This window comes from Synchytrium microbalum (genome assembly GCF_006535985.1).
Source record: "Synchytrium microbalum strain JEL517 chromosome Unknown SmJEL517_scf0002, whole genome shotgun sequence".
Classification (NCBI taxonomy): Eukaryota; Fungi; Chytridiomycota; class Chytridiomycetes; order Synchytriales; family Synchytriaceae; genus Synchytrium; species Synchytrium microbalum.
In genome coordinates, this window is record NW_022158351.1 from 566518 (window position 1) to 592768 (window position 26251).

The window sequence follows — 26251 nt, forward strand, 5'->3', positions numbered from 1 at the left end:
ACGGGCGTAGAGCCTCTATGTGGTATTTAGTCAAATGCTCCTGGAATTGAACGGAAGAAAACCTATCCTCTTGTCTGGTTGTTGTGTTTCCAATTTAATCCGACAGTCTCCACAAAAAATGCATGCCATTCGCAAACAAAAGATTCCAAACAGCATACGCCTCATTTCTACCAGAATTATACACGTGCAATGAGCACTTTGAGGGCATTCTTGTTATTTGGTAACCTCTCCTTTACCTGATAAACCATTTTGCGTCCAAAAACCTGATATTCAGTTCTCCCGAACCAAAATTAGTACCACCTCATATTGCAACCAACTTCACATTGTCGCAAACGACCAACATACAGTACGCAATGACTTTGAATCTTACTGGCCAAGTCGCCATCGTGACTGGTGGAGCCTCCCAAACCGGTATGTGTTATTGTGCAACTTCCAACCTTTGACACTTCTTGTAACCTTTTGCCACTCTTCTCTCTCATTACTGGATGAATCTCTCTAACATTTTTGCACTTCTCTCGCATCAGGCATTGGTTTCAATGTCGCCAAGAAGTTGATTGCAGCTGGCGCAAGTGTCGTCATTACAGATCTTCTCCTCAAAGTTGGTTCAGAATCTCAAGCTGTATTGGAAAAGCAATATGGAGCCGGACGTGCACTGTTCTTAAGAGCGGATATTACGGCCCCACAGTATGTGACATCTCCATTTATTCTGCTGCTTAGCTGCTTTCTGACTTAGTTTATAGTGAACTTGAGGGCGTATTTAAAGAAACCATTACCCGCTACGGCCGCCTCGATATCGTTATTAACAACGCAGGTACTGTTTGGGTATAGCGGTATCATGATTGTCTCTGACCAGTATGATAATGCAGGTGTGGGAGCCACATTCACTCCGGATCTCAACTTCACCGCCAACGTTAAGGCAGTAGACCTTCTGCTCACCGCCGTGTAAGTCTATAGTTTACCTTGCCGCTCGAGAGATATGTCAACCAACTTCACTGATGACGTAGAATCCACGGTACATGGCTTGCACTGGAAGAAGCAAAGCGCTCTGGTCGAAAGGTCATCGTCGTGTCCACGTCTTCTCAGCAAGGTTCAGCACTAAACCCCATGCCTGTATACACGGCTGCAAAAGGTATTCAGTGCATGTCACCTGCAGAAAACCCAAAACATCTTCCACGTGAAGTTCACTTACCAAACTCAAAAACCAGCTGGTGTCGTCGGCTTCATGGGAGGATGTGCTGGATGGGTCGAACAAATGCGTACTGCTGGTGTGCCATACCCAGCTGGCTGCCGTTTTGGTAGCGTGTACGTGGTGTCCTCAGTCAAAAATGCCACAAATCCACTGAATAAAATTGCTTCTTTAATAGGTGCCCCGGAGCTGTAGCAACCCCCATAATGAATCCCCAGCCTCCATTAGGCACCAAAAATCCAGAAGAGTTCAAGACGAGGATTTCGCAGATGCACCAGTTCATCTCGTCTATCAAAGGAGCATGGATTCCACAAGAAAATATTGCCGACTGCTACCTTCAGATCATTTCGGATGAAACTCTAAATGGTGCCGCTCTCGAGGTTGGTTCAAACGGCGTTTGCGAATTTTTCATCCCAATATTAATATTCTTTTCGCAACCAAGCTTGGAAACTCAGAAACCATGAAGGTTAATGTCTTGAGACACCCACATATTGAAGGGCTCGAATATGACCGAGATTTGGTAACTGGAGATTATATTCTGCAACATTTTTTGTTCAGCCAAGATCATTCAGTTTCGTGCTAACTGATATCTTTAGGGTTTCATGAGTATGTTTAACTGGGCTAAAGAATTGAAAGCCTCGTACACTCCTACTGAGTGTCTGTCAGCCAAAGTGAACAGGTCTTCGTTAAACTTGAAGGGCCAAGTTGCCCTTGTAACTGGCGCTTCTAGGAAGGACGGCATCGGATACAATGTAGCAAAAGCTTTGGTTCATGCTGGAGCAACGGTGGTTATGACTGATGTTTTAGATCTGGAAGGTGGCCAAGCTCAAGCTGAACTCGAATCAGCTTATGGTGTTGGGCGAGCATTGTTTTTACGAGTGGATGTTACCAATATTCATGAAGTGGAAGCACTCTTTAAGGAAGTTGTTCGTCGATACAATCGTCTTGATGTAAGTTGGTATTGCAATTTTGGACAGCATTCTCGACGCTGACCCACCTTTCCGATCAGATTGTTATCAACAATGCTGGTATCTTAGGCGGATTCGGTGAAGGCATTCAGTACAGCCGATGGAAGAAGGTCATCGATATTAATACCACTGCAGTATTGCATGTTGCGTGGGTCGCTATTCAGACCGCCGCTGCTTTGAACAAACCTTTGGTGAGCATGGAGTGAGAAGGGTGTGACATATAGCAAACGAGCAAATTACTGGACTTCCTGGATCGATTCTAACTGTTTTCTAATTCTGTTCAACAGAAAGTTGTGAGCACATCTTCTGCGGCTGGCATTTACCCAGTCGAACTACCTGTTTACGCAGCGTGAGTGATTTAATAGTGGTCATACCATACTTTATTTTGTCTTGACACATAACTATTTAGTTCCAAATGGGGAGTGACTGGAATGACAGCTTGTATGCCTCACTGGTTTCACGAACAATCTATAGCTGGTGTCCGTTTTCCAAGAATCACATTCAACTGCGTCAACCCAGGTACGTGTTTGAAAATTCCTTTATTTCATCATTGCGGTAATCAACTTCCTTGTTCTTTCTCCAAGGCGTTGTATCTACTCAAATGACTAAGCCAGACTCACCTCATATGGTCGGTGATGCCAACTCTACTGTTGAGGAACTCAAAGCCCAGTTTGAAGCAGGAGCTGAGGCATTGTCGGGCTTTGTTCCCATGAGCGACATCGTTGACTGTTTCCTCTTACCAATTCAAGAAGGGAAAATGAACGGTTCAGCTATTGAATTTACCAAACCGTCCGTTGGTCGAATCATTCACCAATATCCTCACGTGATGGGTGACGAATATGTGATTGGTGAACCCCCCAAAAGCAAGTTGTAGTGTTGTGATGATGCTCGAATTAGTTTTCTAAATAAAAAATTGGTCTTCTCGACGTCTTCTGTCTGCTATAACATGGTCACACCCAACGTTTGTGCTTTAAGATCATTGATATATTTAAATTGGGATATAAAACAAGAAAGGCCATAATATTATAATTAATGGGACAATTCAGTTTGATCTAGAACTGGAGGATTCTTCATCAAGTCGATACACTTCTGGATATCAACATGGTCCAACCCTTTCTGGATCATCTGGTCCTTTCGGCGTTCAGCTACAGCTAGTGGCGTATCTCCCGATTCGGTCTCTGTGTAAACCTCGGCTCTGTGGCGAAGAAGATAGTGAACCAAGTGACTATTACCTTGTTGAGCTGCAATGTATAGCGGCGTGTATCCAGAACCAGACTCCTTAACCGTAACCTTGGCGCCCCTAGAAACTAAATACTCGACAAGGTCCATGTTGCCATTGTAACTGTAGCAAGCAGCCAAAAGTGGAGTCGATTTATCATTGGGTGGGTTCAAGTCGGCCTTCGCTTCGTTGATTAGGTACTTCACAATATCCAGTTTGTCCTTGCTGCAGTAATAGCACGCATTCCATAGTGGAGAGACGTTTTTTGTTGACTGGTTGACGTCCGCCCCTTTTTGGCATAGGATTTTGACTATTTCCAAACCACTCTCATCGCCATCCTCTTGTGACGCAATCCACAGTGCACTTGGTGGTCTTTTTGACGAAGTGGCAATACTTTGGAGAGCAGCGCCCTGACGAGATTCTGGGTGAGCATACAAGCAAAGAAATCGACTGTGACCAGCTCTTCATACCTTGTCGGCTAGGTATTTCACAATTTCGGGATCTCTTTTATAGACTGCAGCCCACATTGCGCCGGGGAAAGTTGCACCTGGATCAATAGTTTTAATATCGGCTCCCTATTCGACAAAAGGAGGTGAATAGGACAAACAGTAACTGCTGCACAGCATTGACGTACATGTTCACGTTCGACAAGCAGTTCAATCATAGACATGTCCTTGGCTAAAATGTATTTGACCAGCAACGAATTGCGTCCAACTACAATGTTGACGTTGGCTCCACGGCTTACAAGGCATTTGACCATTTCCACGTTGTCATTTACAACAAAGTAATGGAGTGCCGTATGGCCATAAGCATCCACCGCATTCGGATCAGCTTTCTGTTGGGCGAAAATGTTAACAATGGCAACTAGCAGCAGTAGAGATTCACAACCAAGACTCACATTGTTCAAAAGAAGTTTCACCATGTCTGAATCCTTCGCGTCGGCATATTTGCAGAGGAGTGGTGATCCGTCAACATTGATATTGACATCAGCACCGTTTTCGATAAGGAGCACAACTACCGGTGAATGACCATTCTGAGCTGCAATGACTAGAGGGGAAGAGCCTGACTTCTGCGCCAGTTTGATATCACCTCCCTATGGAAAGTTTGTTAGAAAATGAAGCAAGGTACACAAAAAATGCTAAATCATTTACCTTCTCGACCAACAATCTAACCACGTCTGTATGCCCATTTTCTGCAGCCGCGAATAAGGCAGTCTGTCCTTCATTCAACGTGTTTGTGGCGACTTGATTGACATTCTCAGCCTGTGTAGAAACCCGTTAGAAAACTAAATTACGCAATCATAGCCGATTTCCTTACCTTCTGCACTAAATATGTTACGACTTCCAAGTGCCCGTTCTGCGAGGCAGTCCAAAGTGCAGTCTTTCCATCAACGGTTGAATGGTCGACCTCAGCTCCATGCTCACACAAAACATTAACAACTTCTGAATGACCGTTTTCGGACGCCAAATATAGTGCAGTAGTGCCACGCTCATCTTGAGCATTTACTTGAGCTCCCTATTTCAACGAAGACTATGTTGAGCCAAAACCGGTCAGTAAGATAAACAAACACCTTCACGTCTCACATGAGTTAAAAGAGCCTTCACCAATTCCAAATCACCCAACGCACTGTAGATGGATAGCATTGGCACAGAATCAACCTTCGTATTTGCATCAGCGTTCTGGCAACAGGGGTGTGTTAGCTCAACAAAAGACCACCATCTTCAAATTCACTGCCTTACATTTTCAATCCAGAACTTTACGACATTCAATTGGCCTTGCTGTGCAGCAGCAATCATTGCTGTGTCTCCCATATTCTCGCTTGTTTCAGCTTGGTTGGTGCTAGCCCCCTGTTTTGAGAGTTGAGTAAACTAGAGCCAAGGGTGGCGAAAGAAGAAGAAAGTTCTGACCTTCGAATAAAGGTACTGCACAACTTCCAAATGACCATTATGAGATGCAATCCACACTGGTGTCTTTCCGTTCGTGGGGCAATGGTGCATATCAGCTTGATGATCGACCAAAAGCGTGACTATTTCGAGAAACCCCTTCTCTGATGCAATATAGAGAGCCGTGCTCCCATGTTTGTTTACAGCATCGACTTTCGCGTTCTGTTGAAAAGATGTTACAAACTATGAACGTCAAACGATATAAACGAACAACGCGTCCTTACATTTTGTATGAGAGCCTTCACCAACTCCAGATTGTGCTTCTCAGTATAATAGCACAGCAATGGAGCAGAATCAATCTTGGTACTCACATCAGCCCCCTATGGAAACAAGAATGTTACTACCAAACAAAGTAAGAAATAGCAACTTTATCCTACATGATCCACTAAGAATTTCACAACGTCAGAATGCCCATTGTGTACCGCAACCACTAAAGGAGTATGTTCCGTCTTGTCTCCATTTGGGGCTAGATTGATATCAGCCGACTGCCAACGAACGAAGAGTTTAGCGCGTTAAGAACTTGGTTGAAAACGACACAAACACGGAGAGCTGACCTGATCGAAAAGGTATTCGATGACATCCAAGTGCCCATTCTGAGATGCAATCCACATTGGCGTCTCTCCGTTGTCATTTGATAGATTTGGCCTTGCTCCATGGTCAATCAAAAGTCTGACCATGTCGCATAAGCCCTGCTCGGCTGCCCAATAAAGTGAAGTCTTGCCATTAGAGTCCGTAGCATTGGTATCAGCATCCTGGTCATGAAAAAGTCAAAACTGAACATACAAGGATATGACGAACTAGACAGGCACCCACATGCTCTATAAGTAGTTTCACCAAGGCCAATTTTCTCTCGTCAAGATACACGGAAAGTAACGGTATCCCATCAACTTTGACATTTGGATCAGCCTTCTGGCTAACAAGGTACTCCACCACTTCCCAATGGCCGCTGCTCGCAGCAACACCAAGTGGTGTATCATCTCGTTGTTTTGCGGGAACAGTTACTTTTGCTCCTTGTTCTATCAGATATTTAACCATAGTCAAGTCGCCGGCTTCAGCAAAGTAATAAAGTGCGGTTCTGCCGTCTGCATCCGCAGCATCAGGATCAGCTTTCTGTTGAACGCGATTGTTAATAACGAAACAAGCAGTAAGAGATTACCAACCTCCACTTGCCTTCTCGATAAGAAGTTTCACCATTACGGAATTCTTTTCTGAGGCATATTTGCAGAGAAGTGGTGATCCATCAATATTAGTATTAACATCAGCACCGTTCTCGACAAGATGCTCGACAACTTTTGAATGATTATTCTGAGCTGCAACGCCCAGAAGAGTAACGCCCGAGGTTGGCGTCAGTTTGTCATCGCCGCCCTAGTGAAAGATTGTTTGAATATGAATGAATGATTGAAACTATCGGCTGAAAAGCTCACCTTCTCCATTAACAATTTGGCCACTTCTATATGACCATTCTCTGCAGCGACAAACAAAGGAGTCTTGCCCTCATCTACAAGATCTGTGGCGGCTTGATTGACATTCTCAACCTGTTGTGAAGAATGTGTTAAATGCAACCGCTTGATCTGAAAATCTAGGATCTTACCCTCTCCACCAAATAGTTAACGACTTTCAAATTTCCATTATACGATGCTACCCAAAGTGGAGTTCGTCCGTGATCATCGACAGCATCAACGTTAGCTTTAGGTTCAGTCTCTTCAACAAGGTATTTGACCATATTGAGATCATCATTACTCAAAGACGCAACATGCAGTGGCGTTACTGAGTTTAGGCCGACAATATTTACATCAGCACCCTGTGAAAAAGAGTTAGGGAGGAAGCGATCAAAGACAGATCCAATTACTCACTTTTGTGAGAAGAAGCTTCACGGTTTCCATATCTCCACTTTCAACGTATTTAAAGAGAAGGCTGGATACGTCCGTGTTAGCACCATGCTCTACGAGATATGTGACAACGTCCAAACGGTCATGAACGGCAGCGACACGCAATGGCGTCGTATCTCCAATATCCACTTTTGCACCATGCTGTTCTACGAGATATTTCACCATGTCCAGATTACCAGCTTTGGCAAAGTAATACAATGCACTTTGGCCATCCATGTTTGTGGCATTGATGTCGGGTTTCTGTTTCAGTTTAGAACGAATTGTTTAGCAAATATACACGCGACAGAAGAGCTGATTGCTACTTACATTCGTTGGGTGATCTAAAAGGTATTTCACCATTTTGACGTCGTTCTCCTTTCCGTCCTCAGCATACTTGCAAAGTAATGGGTAACCGTCATGTGTAGTGTCCACGTCAGCTCCATAGTCAATAAGCAACCTCACAACTTCTGATTTCCCACTGGAATAAGCACATTCGAGCACTCCAGCTCCACCAGTAATGGTTTCATCGAGAGATGCTTTGTTTTCTACCAGGAGTTTCACCATCTCTAGATTACCTTCCTCAGCATATTTGCATAATAATGGTGTATCGTTGACGACGGTATTTGGATTGGCACCCTTGGAGATCAACGCTTTCACAATGTCCTCATGTCCACTTTGTGCTGCTATGCACACAGGAGTATGTGGACTTTCTGTAGCAGTGGCATGCACATCAGCTTTCTGTTGGTAAAAGAAATGGAAGGACTGCTGTAGCGATGATGGAGAAGATTGCAAATCAGCTGTTAATAACGTACCTTATCCAACAAAAACTCTACCATTTCCAAATTGCCTTCTTCTGAGTACTTGTACAATAGCGGTAATGTACCACCGGATATCTTGCTATTTACAGCAGCTCCCTGAGAAAGTGACGCGTCACTTAATATCACAAGAACACTCGCTTTTATAAACAAATCTTACCTTCGCAATCAAGAGCTTGACAACGTCCAAATGCCCAACTTCTGCAGCAACCATTACAGGAGTTCCTACATTTCCACTAGCAGGTCGCTTTCGGAAATCGGCACCCTTTTCTAAGAGTATCTCTACAACTTCCTTGTGGCCATTACGAGATGCAATCCAAACGGGAGTTTTCTCGCTGTCTTCGAAACGGTTTACGTCTGCACGCTGACATAAAAGTTCGACAATTTCAACAAGACCATCTCTAGCAGCCAAATATAGTGGTGTTTGTTTACTTGTATCGTCAAAATCGACGTCAGCACCCTGTGTTGGAGCAGCGTTGTTAGACTTCTTTAATCCTGCCTTGGAAAATTCTTCCTCACCTTAGCAATAAGAAGCTTCACCAAATCCAACTTCTTTTCTTCAATATATTGACACAACAATGGACTATCAAAAATCCGGAAATTGGCAATTGCACCGTGTTCTATAAGATACTCAACAACATCCAAGTGATTCTTGCACGCTGCAGCATACAGCGGTGTGACACCAATCATATCACCTTCAGCCTCTTCATCATTAACACCAGCTCCGTTTTCAACGAGCTCTTTTACTGTCGATAGATCGCCAAGAGCAGCGCACATCCACAATCGTTTTTCATCCGTATTGTAACCTCTCATGAAGGTATCATCTTTCAGCATGTTTGCCAAGTTCTTTAGACGAATATCATTCTTCAGCCTGGGCTTGCTGCGGTATGCATCATTTCCTTCGCCCACATTTGTGGTGGTGCTGATGTTTTGATTGATGTCGGCCACTGATACAACGGGAGGTTGAATAATTGATGGACGTTTATGAATAGGAGGCTTGGCGATGCTGTTGTTGTCTATTGGAGAGAATGGATTAGGACTCGCAATGGTGGGCTGGCAAGTAAATAATGTGACGCCTGTTCTTACACTTTTCGTGAGCTCCAACCTGCTGGTTGTCAGCCGCGGGAGTACTACAGCAGGCTCCCATCTCTGGCAAGCCTTATAGGCTATCTCTGCGAAATCTACACGGTTTGGTCAAAGATTGCAAAGCTCCACAGTGTTTTTAGAGCTTAAAAAGGTCATCTGTGTCACCATCGTCGGAACTTCAAGAAACGTTGACGCAGACAAGTCGAAGTTCTCACGTTCACCTGCAAGAATGCATGTGTATCCTCAAAGTATTTCTCTCGCGACGCGTCAATCGATCTGATCCGATCATTTCAAACGAGAGTTGCAAAATAAAACACACACATTCAGTGAAAATACATACATGATTCAAATTTTATTCTTGCTTCAACTTGAAACAAAAGAAAAAAGATAAATTTACGATCAAATATACCACTTATACCATTTTCTTCTTCTTACAGTAGGCACTGAAGGTATCTCGAAACAGCAACTCGTGAATCTCCTGATTTGCGACATCAAAGAGACCTAATGGAGGTGCATCGACACAAGACCTCATCATTGAGACAGATGACGCGACATTCCTTCGAGTAATTCCGAGAATATTGATCTAAGAGGGATGCATATGAGCTCAAGCAAAAACACAAGACGCGAATCGAAATCTTTGGGTATTATACTTCACAGAGAGACCCTTCTTCAATGAATGTCGTGAAGATAGACTCCATTTCATCTCGTGCAGCTTCATAATGGCCAGCATCAATCAACTGCTTGAACGCTGTGGCACGTTCAACAAACAGACAGTTTTCGACAGAGAAGTTGCCCACAGAGAACTCTTTGAATTTCTCAAAGAGTTCTGGGGTCTGCAAAGTTCGATTGAAACATTCAATCGAGCAGCTGAGTGATTTACTTTGCTCTGGAGACTTGGCAAGGCGAATTCTCAAGGTGATGACTGGAACCAATACGATGATCAAATGGCCTCCCAAAGCTCCAGCATAGAGCTGGAAAGTAGGAGTCTAAACATGATTGTTCCTTATTGAGCACATTACAGCTTACCCAAAGTTTTAAATCATTGAGTGGGCGAAGAGTTGGCACTTGGAATGCAACTTCAGCAAAGATGATCCCACCAAGGATAAATGATCTAAAAACATTGCTCGTTTTATTCCGTGATTCCGGGATCACCTCAAATTCTTCAACTCACACTCCCGCAAATAAGGACAGGAAGACATCTGATAATAAATGAAACTCGTCCTTGACATCCTACTTAAGCAAAGTGCCGAGAGTGCATGATAGTTTCTCCAACAAATCTTGGGAGCAAAATTACCTTTCCAAGAAACCAAATCAACGGTTCAACGATGACGACATACAAGAACGCTTCAGCAATCATAACTATAAGATCGATACTACGAGCGCATCTCAGAGCATACGTCGGAGAAGGGAAGATACGATAGTGGACAGAGTAGCGTTGAATGAGCAACAAGATCTAAATTATAAGTTGCTTAAGAGCATATAGCAAGCCAAGAAAAAAGATACAACAAGATATTCGACACACCCCAGCATTCATGAAGGCTTGAATCAATCCCAACACGAATAAAGATTTTGGAGCCAACCAAGCCTTGATCTTCCAAGCAACAGACCCTCGTACAGATGCCAACATAGCATCGCTAGGCCTTCGACCCAGTAGCTTCGATCCTGTAGCTGACGACCACCAGTTCAACCAAATTTTGTCGTTTGATTTCGAGATTGCTTCATCAAGCGCAAATGAATGATGATGTATCTTGATTTCAGTTTGGATGCGGTTCATGGTTTCAGTTTCGGAGCGACTCATGGTAAGAGGGGGTTGATGGTCATTGGATACAGGTGAGGCATAATATAGTGGGATGAGTGATGAAAGAGTCCAAGACGAGCGACCAGCAGTAGGTATGATATCTTCATCAATATGGGTTTGGCATTTAAGTTTGACGGCTGGAGCGACTTCAATCTCTTCATTTACACTATCACGTATATCGGTCGCATGAGGAGTATCATTATTCAACGTGGACATGGAATTCATGGAGCCATGTGGTGTTTCACGTCCAGCGAGTTTCAGATACATAGGTACACTATTATACAGATTCTTCTCTGCATCACCAATCTCAGACGGCGCAATTACTTCAATATCGGGTACTGGATCATTGATAATAAAAGATTGAGAGATTTCTAAACGACGTCGTGATAATTCATATTCTGGAATGAAGGAGGCTAGACGAGCTACCAACAAGAGCGACAAAGTGGAAATCAAGATCGTCTCCGTCCACAATTCAACGGCACATGGCAGACTGCCTGGCCATATATAGCGTGCCGGCCAGACTATTGACACCATCGTTACATGCAGCAGGACATGAAACATTGTAGTCACTATAGCCAAAAAAAAAACAGAGTTAGAATCATCAGGATCAGGATTTAAATTGAAAGAACATGACTTTGAAATGAGGTCTGGAACCCCTCTTGTTCCACATCAATCAGCAGCTCATCGTCAACATTCGTGTTTGATGTCGATTACTTGATTTCACGCTACCGCCAGACTTTTGGATAGAGAAAACTATCAAAGCTTGATCAAATATGATGAACTTACTAACTGCGCGGTTGTCAATATAAGCATGCTTGCGATGCGCCCAAAAAACGAAGTAACTTGGGAGGAGAATGCTGATATACAAGACAAAGACAGTGATGGAGGCAGAGCTGTGGCCTTGAAATATAGGTAGTGCCTTGACGGGGTCAAGCATGGTTTAGTTACGTGTGTCTATTAGAGTCTTTGGATTGCGAACGCCCAAAAAAGTGCAAAAAGTTATGAAGATCGAGCTCTACAAGGTGATCAGTTTTTTATTTGCAAACAACAAAGAGGTGTAATTTATCTCTAAAACATCGTGCCTTCTGGAGGCTGAGCTAATTTCTTGTTTGCTGGACTCGCCATTTCCCTGTGATGAGCATCGGGTTAAGCTAGAGTGATCACACGTGAACTTCAGCAAGGATCATCATTTCTACCTTCTCAGTTCTGTCAATAGAGTTTCCAATGAATAGGTTCGCTTCCAGTTGTCTAGACAAGGCAAGCGTTCGACCTAGCAAGGTGGGAAGACGTGTCAATGTCCCAGATCTACAAATCAAGATGACAAAGATGATCATTTCAGAGTATGCATACTTTTCCTGTTTGTTGATTGATACCGGGTAGATTGATGCGAGAAAGGAAGGAAACGACTGGTGCCTTGTCTGGGTAATCAGGCCCACAATGAATTCGAAGACTGTAGATTCTGTTTTCATGAACCGTCTAATAGCAATAAATGATGAATACGGAATTAAAATGATCGTGATCATGAAACTAACGTCGTGCAATAACGTCTGGTCTGTGTGTCTCAAGCAAGCCAACTCCTCTTACATGTCCAGGACCCAGGATGGTTCCATTCCAGCTTGACATCAGGACATCATCAGAATCGGCCAATCCGTAACTGGTAGTACCATCTCCAATTCCCTTCTCACCCTTCTCTAGCTCTTCCAACAGTCGAAAATTGCGGGGAACTTGATTGATGTTTTGAGTGGTGATATCGTTAGTAATTCAAGCAATGAAGAAAGGACACTGCAATAAACGAAATGCAAAATATATTCAAATTTCTACTTTTGGCCATGATTTCTCAAGTCAACAAATGCAGTCGTCTCGGAAGCCACACACGGAAGCTTGAAAGTCTTGCTACTTATAACCAGCAAGACAATATAATATTCCTCGTATCTACCAATGCAATAGTCAGGTCTATCAAACTGCTGCTTCTGACTGCAAATCAGGCACTTTCTATCACTTTCGAATTGCACCCGCACGATGTTTCAATTCTATTTTAATCTCGAGAAGCCTCACGAAACACGATTTTGAACAGTCGAGTGAATGCATTCTGAATAATATCTTATACTCGACGCGTCATAATGCAATCCATAGCGTATAGCCTCGAGCAACGTTGTTACAATGCTCAACCGCCTTACCCAAAACAGACTCTTTCTCCCTCAAGGAACTGCCTTCACTCATGAGATGTAGAACACATAACACGAAGCTCCATGATTATATGATATTTTAACACGTGCGGAGCATCGTTTTGGCTGGACAAACTCTTCGTTGCTGCGTTATTTAGGAGCTTTCTCAACAAGCACCTCATTTCGAGAGAATCAGACTGTACACCCAAGTAGGGCACCTATATATAAAATAAGCGGTCATGGACGCAGCCAATGCTCTGCGCAGATTTGAAATGGAGAATGGGATGACTGGAGCTGACTCGACAGCGGATATGATGTATTTTTACGATGTCACAGACCAAAAGAAACAAGTCGATGAGAAGCCTTGGAATAAAGAGTATGTTATCTTATTTTGTGCAGTATTTCTTGACAACCCTTGTCTTAAAACGTTGGATTTGGCATGAAATGTTGGACATCAAACTAATATAACAATCATCAATCTAGTCCAAACTTTTTCAAAAAGGTCAAGATATCTGCTGTTGCCTTGATCAAAATGGTATGAGGATTTGGCTCAAGCTTGTGATTGCTTGAATCAGTGTTCTTCATCACAACTTGAACCTCTGCTCAAACAGCTGCCTCCTTGCCAGGATTCTAACGTCTCCTTTTTCAACAAAGGTTCTCCATGCACGCTCAGGCGGAACAATAGAAGTCATGGGACTGATGCAAGGAAAAGTCATGGGCGATACGATCGTCATCATGGATGCATTCGCATTGCCGGTAGAAGGAACTGAAACTCGAGTCTCGGCTGCTGATCAGGCAAACGAATACATTATTCAATACAAGGAACTCATTAAAGAAGTATGTGGCTGACCCTGTGTCTTCAAACTGCTGTCTGGACTCTCTGTTCTGTGTTGGAACTAACGACACAACCAATCAAAGGTGGGAAGGATTGAGAATCCAATCGGATGGTATCACAGTCATCCAGGTTACGGATGTTGGTTGTCTGGAATTGACGTCAGCACACAAATGCTCAATCAACAATATCAAGATCCATGGGTGGCAATAGTGGTATGAAACGCCGTGTAATTTGAGCCTCGTCGCTCGTTTCGTGACCGTCCTTTGAATTTTCTGGCTAGGTCGATCCCATTCGAACAATATCTGCTGGTAAGGTGGAGATTGGCGCATTCCGAACATATCCCGCTGTAGGTCATCGTGTAAACTGGTAGCCAGACACGTCCAACACAACTGATACGTTTTCATGGCTGTGATAGGGTTACAAACCACCAGATGAAGGTCCTTCAGAATACCAGACCATCCCTCTCTCCAAGATCGAAGACTTTGGTGTTCACGCGAAACAGTGCGTTTGCATAGTTGGCAATTTTTGCTCGCGCCAATCAATGCACACATGACTATCTTACTCAATCTTGCTTAAGGTACTACCAATTAGAAGTATCATGTTTCAAATCGAGTCTCGACAACCATCTGCTTGAATTGCTGTGGCATAAATACTGGGTCAACACACTCTCATCATCCCCCTTGTTGACAAATCGTGCCTACAATGCTCAGCAGATCGCAGATTTGGCTGAAAAGATTGAACAAGCTGAATCCTCTCTTTCCCAAAGCTCTCGTTCGGCTTCGTACTATGCAGGGTCTGCTGGTGCTGAAAAGAAGAAGGAGGAAGGACCATTGTCTAAAGTTGCTCGTGATAGGCAAGTTCTGTATCATTTCCGCTTTTTTTGGTCATTTGTCTAACCTCTTTCGTTGTGTGAATCCTCTAGCTCCAAGGTATCTATTGAATCGGCACATGGATTGATTTCACAAATCATAAAGAACGTCTTGTTCAACAGCCCAATTCAACGATCTTAAATACGTATAAAATTGTGTGTAGACAAAGAACCGATATTTGTATAGCTCTCTCTCTCTCTATTTTTGCCAACAAAATATATCATTCGCAAATGCTAGGTGCCTCTTCAGCTGTTTTATTTTTTACTACAAGTGTTGGGGATTTATCCATTTTTTCGTGTTTTTGTGCGATTTTTATCCCACATACTATTCTACAGAGCTATACAATGTCACCAGCTGCATATATAATATCCTATTTCATGATGGAATCATTCAATTCTATCTTCACCTTTTTCTGCTCCTGAAACAAAGCCTACTTACCTCCTAATTCCGATTGATAATGGAGAGACCGTTTCAAGGAGTAACATGGATGTTGGCAGAAAACAGAATCATATCATAAGTATCCTTGACCCAGTCCTTTATAGCCTCTTTATGTGGATCAAGTAATATATTATCACTCTTATGTGGTGCGAGCTGCACAGTCACACTGAATGGCACAGCACAATCCAACAAGACAGGTACACGTGTGCTGTCATATCGGAGTTGGGCAGCAGTGATCAACGTAAGAGCAGAGTATTCGGCATAAGCGAGATTGTTTTCAAGTAATCGTAAGTTTGGGAGACCACAGACGCCATATATGAAGTCATCGACACAGTCTGGGAAGTCGGCTAATACACGTCTATGGACTTCATCGTGTAAAAAAAAGGATGGTCCATGGCCAACTTCAAGGGTTTTGATCAAGTGTAGTTTCAATATACGGAGACCTATGCATAGACGCAAGTCGATCGGGTCTTTGGCTGTTTGATATGGTGCTCCCCCTAGATTATAGTATAGTTCGAGATGTTTAAGCTGTTGCGGTTCTTGTCTGATAAATGGTGCAAGCCCAGCCTTCTTGGCATCTTCATGTGACATTATCAAGGATTTGAGACGTGGCCATGCGACAGACGTAAATATCGGTTTGGTCGTGACGAGTGATGCAGTGGGATGTAGTAGCGTCAAGGATTCCAGATTAGGAGCATGTGCTTTCAAGCACTTTTCAATCTAAGGCAGCAATATGAGTAATGCCACCATTCCAATCATGCATACAAATCTTTTGCAAGTCTCCCTTACCTCCTCCAATTGTGGGCCTTTGATGTTTGTCAATTCCAGAGTCCTCAAATGTGCGACCGATTCAAGTGCTCGGGCTGCAATACATATAACTTGATCGGGACTACCAAAGTGACAATCTCGGTATCGGAGTTCTTCGAGTTTGGGGAGCTTCCGTACGATATTATCCTGATCAAGGAAGATGGTGCAGCCGACTAGTACGAGACTCTTGAGTTCTGTGCATGCTTCAATGGCATCCAACATGTACTTTTCAGTGAGTATTGTTGGTTTGGCTAATCCCTTCAATTCATGACCCTAACATTGAATGAAGAAAGGGGTTAGTAATTCTGGAGAAAGTACAAAAGGCAAGAAGCCCTGACATGACACGGCCAATCACAAATCACATACATCACTTGGACGCATATTGAAATCATATTCAAAATACTCCAACTTTTTCCAGATCTCAAGTGCAAAAGGAAGATTCCTAGGCATCTTACGAGGAGTTTGAAGCTTCTTTTCTTTATCAAACTTCCACGACAAGCTGTTGTAAAATTCCCAAGTCTCATGAATCGTCAAGGATGTCAAGTCTCTACATCTTTGAGCGAGTCGAGACCAAGCTTCTTCCCATAATAAAAGTGGCCGAGTCATGGTGATGATGAGTGTTTTCAAGGTATCTGGTATACACGCCCGCACCTCATAACAGTCAATAAAGGCTTCAGCCGCCAATCGTTCCAATGAAGTACAGCTTTTGAGTACGAATTTACATATAGATTTGATCGAGCTGTCGTTCAGACTAATAAGCGAGTTGCAAGTCAGAAAATACAACTAAGACGACCGTCAAATGTTGTTTTCTGTTGTTAGGCACTTACCCGTTGGCAGGAAGTGGAGAAAACGGTTCATCACTGTTGTGATATTCAGACATGTTGATGACCGCACGAGTTTCTTCAGCCATATGATTTGCGAAAGCTCGTTCAAGCTCAGTTTGATTCTTAAATTTGTGATTAACTCCATTATTGTAAGGGTCATCTTCGTCATCCTCTTCCACTGCATAAATGTCCCTCCAGTCAAAAGCTTTGAGAATCAGCTGTAGATCGAGGGCCTTGACATGTGATAAAGCCTTTTGTGTGAATCCTGCTCGGCGTTGGCCATTGTACATTGCTCGAATAGATCGAGCTAGTGGTAGTAGTCGTTCTCGCATACTATCATCAGAAAGAGGAATAGTGTGAGACGGCGTCACGGCGTAACGATGCGAATAAACGTTTCACGGAATTACGATGCGAATGAACCCTTGCACCATTTTTACTAGCACTTACTCTGTGACCGAGTCAACACCATTGTTGGGATTGTAGTGAGAAAAAGCCGTGTCCAAGTCCTTGTAGATGATAGGCACCGTAGTAGCATTGAGCTAAAATGTTAAAGCGGGTAAGTAGCTAGTACAATAGCTTGAAAACAAGTGTCCATCATAGAAGCGTACGGTTCGCGAGACCCGAGATAGCTTTGACAGGAACTCGCGATCGTAAGCTGGATGCAACCATTTGATCAAGATCTGGAGGACCTAATGAAATAAACAAATGATGGTAAATATACAAAATTGTTTCAAGGCATTGCTCCAAATAAAACACTCTAGTCCGATGCCACAAAGCTCCCAAGCAAACTCATACCTGAGAATCATCACACGTCTTAATTGTCTTTGCCTGCAGGTCTGGAACATGTGTCTTCCATACAATGCCTCCATTCATGGGAGCTGGCGAAACTGACGAACTGTTGCTGAATGCTGATGGAGCTGGAGATGATTTTCCAATAGAAGGTGCATTCGGTATTGAAGCTTTTGTATACATTCCATGATGACTGGCACTACTCCCGTTTGAGTATTGATACGGCGCCTTGTTTGTACCCGACATGCTTTCTTGGCCTTCTTTTTACTGTCTTGTTGGTTGTCCTTGATGTGTGAAAATGCTAAAAATGTCAAAAGCGAGAAACAAAAGCAAGTGCAAACATCGAGCAAGAGGAACACAATTATTTCGACGCGTCTCTTACTGATTTTTACGTGTATTACACTCGAAGGAACGGATAAACATCCTTATAAACAATGATACAGCAGAGGTCATTCGGTCATCAGTCACTACATCTTAAAATATTGTGAGTTTAGCTCTATCCTTGTCAACTTTTTGCTTGTTGGTAAGTTCTCGTTGTTTTCGTCCCAGTGCTTCTAGAGCCGTCTCATACAGATCTATACGTTGCTGATACTGGTTTGCCACAACGGCGTCCTTCTTATTTCGTGTCAGAGCTTCTCTAGCTCGAGCTAGATCCTTCTTGATAACTTCTTCACGTTCTTGAAGCTTTAGAAGCTGTACATTTATGGAAGCTCTGGTGCTGACTTGAGGTTTGGCGTCTTTCGAGTCTACAGGCTGCTTTTCAGCAATGGTTTCATGATGTTGTTGGTTATTCAATTTTCGATTCAAAAAGTCGAATATGGCTGTAGCTGATTTACGATTCCGTTTGATTTTACTTGCTCCTACGTTATTGTTGCCAACATCCTTCTTCTTCCTCTTCCGTTTCTTCTTCGTCTTTTGGATCTCTTCAGCACCAAGACCTCGTTTGGATACTCTAATATCGGCTTCTATAGGTGTTACAATGCCTTGATTATCTCTACCAAGGCCCATGCCAGCCCTATACCCCATTTTAGCCAAGAGTTTCGAGCCAATGCCTTTCGTATGCTGCTCCCATTCACCTAATGATTCACCACTTTCAGTAGCGAAATGAATACGAGCAAACGTGGTCGTAGCTTCGTCCCCTGACTCCTCGTCACCAGATTCATCACCGTACTCGTATCCTTCCAGGCCTTCATCACTAGCATTATCGTCCTTGTCATCGTTACCATCATTGCTATCATTTGCAGAGGGATTAACTGGATTATCTAATACGTGCGGTATTATCTGATCGGGTTTTACGACCTGCTTGTCCGTGTACCCTTCATATTGCACCAAATACGACCCGTCAGATCTCTTCTCTAATACTCGTGCCATGTAATAGATATCGTCACTATATCTACAAAGAGCTCTTCCCTCCACTTTGACAGCCTGCGAGGTAACTATGTCTATATCAAACACCAGTTCAGAGTCAATATCGAGGCCGTGAGACTGTCTGCAATTCGATTTTTTACAGGTTGAAGATAGAAATCCTGGGCACGGAGTAGTGATAGTGTCTACTGGGTTCGAGATCAAGACTTTGACCGCGGAAGGTTCAGACACGAGTATTATTGCTGGAAGTAGCACAGTGGTTTTGTCACTTGTCTGATACGGTACACAGCATAGCGATCCTGATTCGAATAGATTGTCTGTATCGTGTTCGTTATCTCCCTCTAAATTATTTGAAGCCTCATTTGACGTTGCAACTGCAGACGCTTCGTTCGATGCAATCAATTGAGACTGCAATATCTCCAGCTCTTCCAAACCAGTAATAGCCTCTAATAAATCTGTCGCATTTCCTGGATCTACAGCTACAAGATCTCGCAGTTCCTTTAATTGGCTACGAGTCAATTCCAATTCCTCCATTTGCGTAATTTGTCAAGATGGTGGATCTGCCACTAGATATTCAGATAGTCCAATGTGACAATTCTTTGAATACGGCGACCGCTATATGGAACTCTGGTCTGGTAATTTTGCCAATTTCTGTACATTTTTTTTTGTCAATGCAAAAAACACTCACTTTGGGCAACTGCACTAGGTATTGGCGCATTATATTACATCTAAAAAGTCCAAATTGAACTTGGAGGGCCTCAAGTGCCTCGAGCTTGGTTCTGGAACTGGAATTGTTGGAATTACAGCTGCAAAATGTGGAGGAATAGTCACTCTGTCAGATATGAGTGTAATTGGATTAAAGCAAAACGTCATGCTCAACGCTGCTGACACGAATATGAACGTGATTGAGCTTGTTTGGGGTCAAGCGACCGTCGAGAAATACGACATAATTTTTGGATCTGTGAGTATACTGCAACATACATCATTAAGCGTCGTGCTGAAATCAAACATCATCTCAGGATCTCTTGTATGAGGACACATGCATCAAACCCCTTGTGGACACGATAAATGCATCTTCAAATCCCACAACCATCGTCTTAATGGCATTTGAACGACGAGATCCTCTAGTCATTTATAAATTCTTTGATTTGATGTCTGAAAAGGATTTTATAGCTAAGAAGATGAAACACAAGCTCGACACTACCGAAAGGGACGACCCAATCAACGACGTTGAGGTTTGGAAGTTTCAACTGAAACGTAGTCGATAAATATGATCTGAGAGGCAACGCTAGACTAGGCAGAGTGCTCATAATTACAACAGATGTTGAGGTAACGTTGTTTCTGCGTTGCTTCTTGATGCTGAGAGAACGCAGTCCCAACTTGTGGGTTGATTAACTTCCTGATCAATTCTCTAGATTCAGAGCTGCCGCCGAATCAAACTATGATATTCGATCACGTCATCGTCATGATATGTGAGACTTGGTCTTTCTTTATAACCAATAGTTCTCGGACAAACCTTTCACTTTGACGACGCCAGTGATTCAACTACTTCTACGATGCTGTCGCCTCACTGATTCCGTCTACATCGAATTGCTCACAAACGAGAGCAAAAGCTGAGTTGTCATTAGTCTTGTAAGCAAGTTATCCTTCGGAGCCTTGACGAGTCGTCTGACCAATGGATAAAGCTCCAGGGGGTAGTGGTTAATGAGGTAGAAGGTGGTGGTTAATGAATTGGAGATAATGGCTTATGCCTGAGATAGGTCTGAACGGTGCGAATGGGTTCGGGGGTAGGAACGCGTTTTTGCAGGAAACATAATAACATAGTAGTTCTGTGCCATCGATTCTGAAGGTCTCTTTAAAGTCCAGAGTAAAACTCTCAGATCGTTTTTTATTATGTAATGAAGCGAGTCTGTGCTTAGCCTCCACGATTTCGAAGCTGCTGATCAAGGTTTTTGGTGTGACGTAAAACTAGAAGCACTCATCACGCTTCAATACCACCGTTCGCTTCAATAGACGTAAGCTAATACTATAGATCCTGTACCTATCATGACGTGGTCACTTTCAGGCAAAGTTATAATCATAACTGGTAAGTTCCAAATGTCATGTTTGTTTCAATGTCGTTGCTGAATAAAACATTTCTTTCTATGGCAAGTTCCAAACGTCAGCATTTTCTTCAACTGTTCGTTTCTTTGTAGGTGCATCGACTGGCATTGGGCAAGGAGTACGCAAATCATGAACTTTGAAACTGAACAACAATTGTTGAAATATTTGCTACTTACTAGATCGCCGCTCGTTTGGCAAAGGAAGGATGTAAACTAGTATTGGCCAATCGGAACGAACGCGATGGGATTGCTGCTGCCGATGAATTGAAAGCTGTGTATGTGCCCTGTGGTCTATCTTGCAACGTCATCAGACGTACAACTGACACATTCTTTGGTTTGGGGACTAGCACTGGACGACCCAACGACATAGTCTTCATCCAATGTGATGCTTCAAAGGTCGACAGTTGCAAAGCTTTAATGGCTGCAACTGAAAAGGCGTTTGGTGGCTACGATGGATTGATCAACAATGGTGAGCATTGTGTGTTGCTTTGGTACCGTTGGGCATGCAAGCTAAACTGCGTTTTCGATCCTTGTTATAGCTGGCTACTCACTAAAAGGGAACCGCTGGGGCGCCTTCGATGATGAGTCTGATGACTGGATTGATGAACTGAATGTCCTGTTGACTGCTCCGCTGTTGCTGTCGAGACTCGCTATCCAGCATTTCAAAAAGACAAAGAAGGCTGGTGTCATTATCAATACTGGATCTATTGGCTCATTTGCGTTTCATCCAGACACTGTACGTGATTCTCTCGCTTTTGGCCCAACTGGGTTATTCTCTAGCTTTTTGCTCAACTGGGCTATTTTCCCAAGAATATCTTATTCACTCTTGGTTTTTGTCATAGATTTATGGCATGACAAAATCAGCAGTCAATTCCTGGACTAGTTTGTTCAACACGCTTCAAGCAGTTGGTATGGGACCCGGAGCTCATGTTGTTCGCATGAACACGGTTTGCCCAGCTTTTGTCTGGACACCAATTTGGAGCAAGGGTAAGAGCGAAGCATTGCTGAATATTCCTGAGTCCTTTTCCAAAACTGTTTATTCTCCAGGACGTAGTAGTGACCTGAAGCCTGACGACGTGGAAAATGACCCTGTGTACAAACCAATGTTTGAGAAAATGGGAGGCTGGATACAAATGGAAACGCTGGTCAACGTATACGTTGATTTGCTCACAGACGACAGCAAAAACGGTCAGGTTATTGTCGTTCGAAACAATACTACCATCATCCAAGCAACAAATCCAGCTGCTAGTCTGGACGCATTCACACTTCCAATGGCTAAATAGACCTGTAGTGGCAACTGGGTACAAAAACGCGTGCAAATGTTATAATGAGTGGTATCATTTACAAATGTTTCACTTCAATAAAAATACAATGGCATCCATGCGTCATGATATTCATTCTATTATAGCGTTTGGGAGGCATCGTATGCCTTGCGGCTCGTTTCTGTTGAGGCCAGAGATTTGATTAACAACGGAACTTGGTGTCTTGTACTCACAATCCCACACTCTACCTTTCTTCAGCACCCCATAAGCTTCAGTCAGAAGCTGAAAGCGTTTGGTAGCAGCCTCAATATCCATTGGATTCTTGTCTGGATGCAGTTCCTGGGCTTTCGCCAGATAAGCGGTCGATATATCATCATCACTGCTGTACGGAGGTATACCCAACACTCTATAATAGCCCTTCGAGTCTCTATGTTTACGTACTCGTACCTGTTCTGCATCTTCCCTTTGTACACGATGCAGTCTCTGACGATGCTGATGCTTTTTCTGGAAGGCCGTATAGGAATCCCACCATGATTGTTTACTTTGGAAATCTTGCACACGTTGATATTGTGTTTCAAATTTCGCTCTAGATGCAGCTTCGTCCCTTTGTTGTTTTTGAGAAAGCTCCTCCCATGGCATCTCGAATGCATCTTCTCGTATCCTTTGCTTTGGCGATGACAGGCTAAATAGAGGTAGTGCGCGTGACAGAACCATCAGGCAAATTACAGCAAATCCAGACCATGCGAGAATGTATCGTGTCATTATCGAGAATTCAGCTGGATTGAGTACTGCTGCTGTTGCAGCTGCCAAGACGAAGCCTCCTCCAATGGGGTATAGGAGAGGACTGAGACGAGGCTCTAAAACATGCGAAGCTTTGTTACTTTGAAATTTTCATACGTCAATCACTTTCAAGGTCATTGGTGATCACATACCTCCAAGATCAGGTAATCCGCTAATATGGCCATCGAACCCGCTTGTGAAGTATCTTTGAGGTGTCCACAGATACGTCAGATCTGCAATCCATACTGGCAAATACACGGGCACGACACTGGTTATCTTGAAGTCTGTGATTGTGAACTCAACCTTTACGGCATTCAGAGCTGCAAGAATCTCTCGTTCTACAACCTGCTGAGCAATATTATGCACGGTACGGTGAAGCAGATGCAATGGTATACTGAATTCATCAACCGACACAGTATCAGATCCGAGTTTAAGTGCAGATGGGCTGAATAACGTCCAAGACTCTACTGGCGTTTTCATTGCCTCGAGTTGACTTTTGCGATATTTGCGACCACCATATCTAACAGAAACAATGGACGCAATCAATAAGCGTTCCTAACAGATTTTCAAGCCTTTTTGACCCACATTTGAAAGTCTCTGTTGTCTGGTGTAAAAGATCCACCCCATGTGTCATCATCCAGCTCAAGTTTGCGACCATTGGCACCAAAAGCACGCACAATACGTGATTTGACATTTAGGTATACCATCCAATGTGGGACATATACTGGCTTCAGCGACTTTAATCGTATTGGAAATCTGACCTTGTTTCGTGACAATTCCAACTGAATGGCCTAAGATCAAAACTGTTAGCTTAGACGTTAAGGATGCGATCATAGAGCGATTCATACATGTAGTGCTTCCGGCTTGTCGAACTTGAATGGGACGACTCGTGAGTTTGGATCCGTGATTTTAGGTTTGGCATCGGCATGAGACGCAAAGCTACGAGACCACACGTTTCTTCCCGAGCAGCTCAATACAAGAAATCTCAACCTCATCACGTAGTCTCCCTTGGCAAAAGGGCTTGGGGCTGTATGCTGATTTGCGAAATGTTGAAGGTTTTGGCAGCCATTTACATACAGAGTTAAAGTGCAAATATAGGACGGAGATTACGTGTTTGAACGCGTCAAGTATGGGAAAATTGATGCTTTCGGGCCGTATTGTCAGTCTGATCTTACTGCTTTCCTGATTCTTGATCTCGAAACACCTTTGATCGGTATAGAACAAAGCTTCAACCATAGAACTTGACAGATCAGAGCCTTGGAAGTCATCAAAGATAGAAATATGAGTAGCCCGCAACACCAACCTCAACAGCTGTCTCCAGATCAAGTCAAACGCATTCAAGAAAATAAAAATATGGCTCTTGAGAAGCAAGCTGCAAGGAAGCGAGCTGCTGAGCAACAAGAAGATCGAAATCGCTCCAATGCTGCATCTTCAAGTTCGAATGCTCAGCCTGGTGCTGGGTCAAGCTCAACGGCAGACACATCAAACATCAACAATAACTACAAGAAACGAAAGTCGGGGATGAATCTCAAGTATTGTATGCAGTTTAAAGCTCCACATGCTATTAATTGTCGTTTGAATCCAGGATCTCACACATCTTATTGTAGATGAGTACAATCTTTCGACAATGAAGGATAGCAAGGGAGGGTTTCTGGTCGACGAAACTCCTGAACAAGAAGAACCTCAACCGAAAGCCCGTGAACCACAACGCAAAGCAATGTTTGAAGATGAACGTATGTGCCTTCCTTTGCTGTCCTGTTGTTTCTTTGGAATTGAGGCACCTCATTCAACATCTTTAGAAAACTGACCCGATCTTATTCCTTGTTATTTAGCTATAGAGCTTGATCCGTCGCTGATGCCACGATGTAATGAATGTGATTCGATGGATATCGAGTATAATTACAAGAAGCATTACAACGTGTTGGTCTGCAAGGCATGCATTGAGAAGCTGCCAGACAAATACTCGTTGTTGACCAAGACGGAATGTGCCAAGGATTACATGTTGACCAACAGTGAGTGCCAAGTCATACAGCCTCCATTGTGAACCTGTTGTCTGTCTGTCTGTCGTTTGTCTCCCAACTGACGACAATGTGAACATAGGTGAATTGCAAGACAGAGAACGACTTCCTACTTGGGAGAAGCCAAATCCTCATAAATCTACTTGGAGTGACATGCAGCTCTTCCTTCGTCAGCAAGTCGAAGCTTTTGCCCTCACGAAATATGGTAGTCTTGACAAGATGGATGAAGTATTTGAGACGCGTGAAAAGAAGAAAGGAGAACGTAAAGAGCAGAAGGAGTTACAAAAGATGCGAGGTGAGAACAGCAAAGCAAATTTGAGACTTTGATGTATCCGGAAATTTGGATATGCTGTCGCATGATCAAATATTTATTTTCTCTGATCACTACTGACATCGTTTGCTGTATTTAATTGTAGAGCTTCGACAAAAGACACGTACCAGCACATGGAAAAAGGTGGAGACTGCTCATGTCCATACATATGGCGAGGAAGTGTATGATCAAGCTACCAATACCTATATTCAAACTTGCGAAGACTGTGGGATTAGTATATCCTTTGAATCCTTGTAAATCTGTACAGATTATGCGGGAGCTCGTCCACACATGGACGCCATACCCTTTTTATCCCTGACTCGAAACAACCGACCCTCATAAACAACCTATCTCTGATGTACAAACTCTAGATACATACAATTGCAAATGGTGAAGACGCCTAAACTGACACACTCTATTCTTTTTTGTATGATTTCTTAACCTGCCTCAAATTTAAACACCTGCCTCAAATTTAGAACTGCTGCCTCCGCAACTTCTATATGATTTGTTATGCATTTCATGAGGATTTTTGCTTCATAATCTTTGATATTTTGATGTCCCTGTCTTCAATATAAGACATAATCAAAGCGATCGGACTGCGACGTTTCGCAGAAACTCACCGAATTGTGTGGCCTGCAACCGTTGGGAGGAAGCAAAGGTAAGGCGCTAGTGTTGATTTTGAGCTAGTATGAAGCCACCTCGTTAAATCTAATATAAGATCTGCCTTCTCAACCATCGTTTTAAAACCCCATTTCTCGAAACACGCTAAATCACGACGAACGGTGTATGTAGTAACTTGGAATT

The 26251-nt window shown here is 43.2% G+C and overlaps 6 protein-coding genes across 6 annotated transcripts; 2 read left to right on the forward strand and 4 right to left on the reverse strand.

Annotated features, from left to right (window-relative positions):
* Positions 1–3183: 3183 nt before the first annotated feature.
* On the reverse strand, positions 3184–9146 carry SmJEL517_g00580 (uncharacterized protein; the record flags this gene model as incomplete). Its single annotated transcript, XM_031166509.1, has 22 exons — positions 3184–3783; positions 3844–3948; positions 4008–4208; positions 4272–4466; positions 4525–4635; positions 4691–4888; positions 4957–5052; positions 5113–5220; positions 5281–5478; positions 5541–5636; positions 5694–5801; positions 5871–6068; positions 6130–6426; positions 6508–6681; positions 6741–6851; positions 6908–7117; positions 7170–7445; positions 7512–7922; positions 7997–8098; positions 8160–8459; positions 8519–9015; positions 9086–9146. 22 exons carry the CDS (start codon positions 9144–9146, stop codon positions 3184–3186), a joined length of 4653 nt encoding a protein of 1550 aa, XP_031027364.1.
* A 351-nt stretch (positions 9147–9497) lies between these two features.
* Positions 9498–11417, reverse strand: SmJEL517_g00581 (uncharacterized protein; the record flags this gene model as incomplete). The annotated part of the gene is made up of 6 exons (XM_031166510.1): positions 9498–9668; positions 9736–10071; positions 10112–10196; positions 10257–10315; positions 10380–10538; positions 10608–11417. 6 exons carry the CDS (start codon positions 11415–11417, stop codon positions 9498–9500), a joined length of 1620 nt encoding a protein of 539 aa, XP_031027365.1.
* Positions 11418–13287: 1870 nt separating this feature from the next.
* Positions 13288–14840, forward strand: SmJEL517_g00582 (uncharacterized protein; the record flags this gene model as incomplete). The annotated part of the gene is made up of 8 exons (XM_031166511.1): positions 13288–13424; positions 13532–13583; positions 13703–13885; positions 13967–14095; positions 14164–14229; positions 14299–14384; positions 14461–14729; positions 14806–14840. The coding sequence occupies 8 exons, from the start codon at positions 13288–13290 to the stop codon at positions 14838–14840; spliced, it is 957 nt and encodes a 318-aa protein (XP_031027362.1).
* A 3244-nt stretch (positions 14841–18084) lies between these two features.
* On the reverse strand, positions 18085–19509 carry SmJEL517_g00583 (uncharacterized protein; the record flags this gene model as incomplete). The annotated part of the gene is made up of 1 exon (XM_031166512.1): positions 18085–19509. The coding sequence occupies one exon, from the start codon at positions 19507–19509 to the stop codon at positions 18085–18087; it is 1425 nt and encodes a 474-aa protein (XP_031027363.1).
* A 2970-nt stretch (positions 19510–22479) lies between these two features.
* SmJEL517_g00584 (uncharacterized protein) lies at positions 22480–24114 on the reverse strand (the record flags this gene model as incomplete). Its single annotated transcript, XM_031166513.1, has 5 exons — positions 22480–22520; positions 22588–23196; positions 23272–23639; positions 23705–23910; positions 23968–24114. 5 exons carry the CDS (start codon positions 24112–24114, stop codon positions 22480–22482), a joined length of 1371 nt encoding a protein of 456 aa, XP_031027368.1.
* Positions 24115–24400: 286 nt separating this feature from the next.
* Positions 24401–25705, forward strand: SmJEL517_g00585 (uncharacterized protein; the record flags this gene model as incomplete). The annotated part of the gene is made up of 5 exons (XM_031166514.1): positions 24401–24656; positions 24727–24852; positions 24952–25131; positions 25220–25432; positions 25554–25705. The coding sequence occupies 5 exons, from the start codon at positions 24401–24403 to the stop codon at positions 25703–25705; spliced, it is 927 nt and encodes a 308-aa protein (XP_031027369.1).
* Positions 25706–26251: the final 546 nt, after the last annotated feature.